General features: G+C 52.2%; 1 protein-coding gene across 1 annotated transcript; it reads right to left on the bottom strand.

Moving 5' to 3' along the window:
- Positions 1–495: 495 nt before the first annotated feature.
- FOXD1 (forkhead box D1) lies at positions 496–1,889 on the bottom strand. Its single transcript, XM_082261668.1, has one exon. The coding sequence runs from the start codon at positions 1,642–1,644 to the stop codon at positions 664–666; it is 981 nt and encodes a 326-aa protein (XP_082117794.1). The 5' UTR covers positions 1,645–1,889; the 3' UTR covers positions 496–663.
- Between the last annotated feature and the right edge of the window lie 1,742 nt (positions 1,890–3,631).

The following is a 3,631-nucleotide window of genomic DNA, read 5'->3' as shown; positions in this document are numbered from 1 at the left end:
ATATCACAGAATCCAAAAATCCATGTCCTTTGCAGGTATTGGGGGAAAAACAGGACAATTTAATGCAAGCATTTGCTGATCATAACACAGGAACTTTTGTGCTTGAAAAAAGCATGCATGATAAGAACAGTAAGGGTTCATACACACTGGCTTAAAAAATCGCTGATACTACAGGAGTTTGTGTTCTGCCTGTAGAAGCAGCTCAATGTTATCCTATGTGCACATTAGGACGATTTCAGGTATATTTTAAGGTTTAGTGGAAGGAAGAAAAAACCCTTCTGGTTTGCATTTCTGATTGGAGATTTCTGGCAGAAAAAAACGCAAAACTCTCCTTATCTTGTCTAAACTCTGTACAAAAAATAATGCTCTATGGTGTACTTTTAATATGCAGAGAAAAGCCGTGATCCTGAGGATCACGACTGATCTCTTAATGAGCATTTTTTACTGCCAAGGGAACAGACGTTTTTTTTAAGCCCATTGTGCATGGAGCCTTTAATGTGAATGTAATGGAGATTGTACAATCAGGTTGCATAATGTATGGTCAGCATTTTTCTTTTAGTCGCTCAATCAGAAAGTTGCCCATGTAGCTGAAGCCTAAAAAGGCAAAGAGAATGCATAACCCATAGAGAGCCTCCTACCTTCTCGGTAAAAGCCTGACTTTGATTAAGAGTTTGAGATCCTAGTGGCATAGGGTTCCCCATTGGTGAGCACTGTTCCGGGCTGCAGGGCCCCACCTAAAGCAGCAGGGGAGCCGGAGAAAGTCACCAGGGCCCTGGAGAGGACAGGAGGGGCCCCAGAGGCTTTGGAAGGGTTGCACTGTCCAGGGCTGAGGTCCCCACCTATAATGCTGTCGATGGAGAAGGTGGACCTGGCTCCGCTCTTGGCAGTATGTAGGGGCCCTGGGAGGGCAGGGTTGAGGTGCTGGGGGTAGAAGGTACAGGTCCTGGGTAGGAGGGCCGGGGCTGCCATGGCAGGGGCCCCAGGGACTGACTGTCTGTGCTGGGATTGGAAGGCAAGGAGGGCTGAGTGTGGGTGGAAGGGCTGGAGTTGGATTCCATAGCCACAGCTGTAAGGTCCATAGCCATAGGCAGCGGCTGGGAGGAAATGTCCGGGCTCCCGGATCCCCAGAACCTCCGGGCTCTGCTGCCTCTTGAAGCGTTTCCTCCGCCGCAGGAAGCTGCCGTTGTCGAACATGTCGGCCGACTCGGGGTCCAGTGTCCAGTAGTTTCCCTTGCCCGGATTGCCGGGCTCCCGGGGGATTTTGACAAAGCAGTCGTTAAGGGAGAGGTTGTGTCGGATGGAGTTCTGCCAGGCGGGGAACTTCTCGCGGTAGTAAGGGAAGCGCTGGCTGATGAAGTCGCAGATCTCGCTGAGGGTCAGCCTCTTCTTAGGGCTCTGTAGGATGGCCATGGTGATTAAGGCAATGTATGAGTAGGGGGGCTTCACCAGGGTGTTCCTACTGGAAGCCTTGCTGGAGGAGCACTGGGGGGACCTGGGCATCAACATGTCCTCTGCCACCACCACCTCCTCTTCCTCCTCCTCGGTGTACCCCCTGGGCTCCTCATCCTCCCCCTCTCCGACCACATCGATGTCGGTCTCATCAGCCAAGGCAGAGGCATCGGACATCTCAGAGCTCAGAGTCATGGCTTGTAGGGCAGATCATAAGGCTGATGGGGCTGGGAGGAGAAGGCTGTCTCCTCTGCTCTGCCCTCCTGGCACCACCACCACTCTGGGGCACGCTGACCTCCGACACAGCCCGCACCTGCATTCAGGCATCGGGGGCGATCATAGGGAGCGGACCGGGAGAGGAGCGATCATTGCGAGATGGTTGGGAGCGGACGGTATTGGGAGCAGGCTGAGCTAAGCTCTGAGGATAGGCTGCCGCTCAGTCCAGAAGAGGGCGGCTCTCTGCTCTCCTTATAGCAAACGGGGCGAATCACATGGCAGGAGACGTCACTCCAGGCTAATGGTGATCAGGGCGAGCTACCTCCAATACCCACTGGCACAAGACTATGGGCATCTATCACGGAATCCACTACCCACCGGCACAAGACTATGGGCACATATTACTGCCTCCAATACCCACTGGCACACGACTATGGGCATCTATCACTGAATCCAATACCCACCGGCACAAGACTATGGGCACCTATCACTGAATCCAATACCCACCGGCACAAGACTATGGGCACATATTACTGCCTCCAATACCCACTGGCACACGACTATGGGCATCTATCACTGAATCCAATACCCACCGGCACAAGACTATGGGCACCTATCACTGAATCCAATACCCACCGGCACAAGACTATGGGCACCTATCACTGCCTCCAATACCCACTGGCACACGACTATGGGCATCTATCACTGAATCCAATACCCACTGGCACAAGACTATGGGCACCTATCAATGCCTCCAATACCCACTGGCACAAGACTATGGACACCTATCACTGCCTCCAATACCTACTGGCACAAGACTATGGGCACCTATCAATGCCTCCAATACCCACTGGAACAAGACTATGGGCACCTATCACTGCCTCCAATACCCACTGGCACAAGACTATGGGCACCTATCAATGCCTCCAATACCCACGGGCACAAGACTATGGGCACCTATCACTGCCTCCAATACCCAACAGCACACCGCCGCCACAAGATCATGGGCACCTTACACTGCAGTGACTGCAAATTACAAATCAGGGATGATTACAGCACTGCTCACTAAATTGTCCAAGGGGCACACTCACTGTCCATGGGGCACATTTATTACTTACTAACCGTGGGGCACACTCACTATTCACTATCCATGGGGCACACTCACTGCTCACTATCCATGGGGCACACTCACTACTCACTATTCATGGGACACACACACTACTCACTATCCATGGGGCACACTGACTGCTCACTATCCATGGGGCACACTGACTGCTCACTATCCATGGGGCACACTCACTACTCACTATTCATGGGACACACACACTACTCACTATCCATGGGGCACACTGACTGCTCACTATCCATGGGGCACACTCACTTCTCACTATCCATGGGGCACACTCACTACTCACTATCCATGGGACACACTCACTGTCCATGGGAAGAACTCGCTAACCATAGGGCATACACACTAACCATGGGACGCATTCCCAATTTACTATCAACAGTGCACACTCACTTACCATGGGGCACACTCACTACTCAACATCCATTGGATATACCATCCATGGGACACGCTCACTATCTACAGAGCAGGGAGCACACTCACTGTTCTCCATCCATGGGGCACACTCACTACTCACCATCTATGGGGCACACATCTTCTGCTCACTATCTATGGGGCACACTCACAGTTCACTATCCATGGGGCACACTCACTGCTCACTATCCATGGGGCACATTCACTGCTCACTCATTTGTCCAAGGGGCACACTGACTAACCAACGGGCACACTCACTAATCACTATCCATGAGGCACACTCACGGTTCATGGGGCACACTCACTAACCATGGGGTGCACTCCCTACTCACTATAAATAGGGCACACTTACTCTTACTAACCATGGGGCACACTCACTTCTCAACATCCATGGGACACACTCACCATCCATGGGGCACAGTC

This window comes from Pelophylax lessonae (assembly GCF_965119305.1).
Source record: "Pelophylax lessonae genome assembly, chromosome: 1".
Classification (NCBI taxonomy): domain Eukaryota; kingdom Metazoa; phylum Chordata; class Amphibia; order Anura; family Ranidae; genus Pelophylax; species Pelophylax lessonae.
The sequence above is the reverse complement of the archived record's forward strand: the minus strand, read 5'-3'. Positions and strand labels throughout refer to the sequence as shown.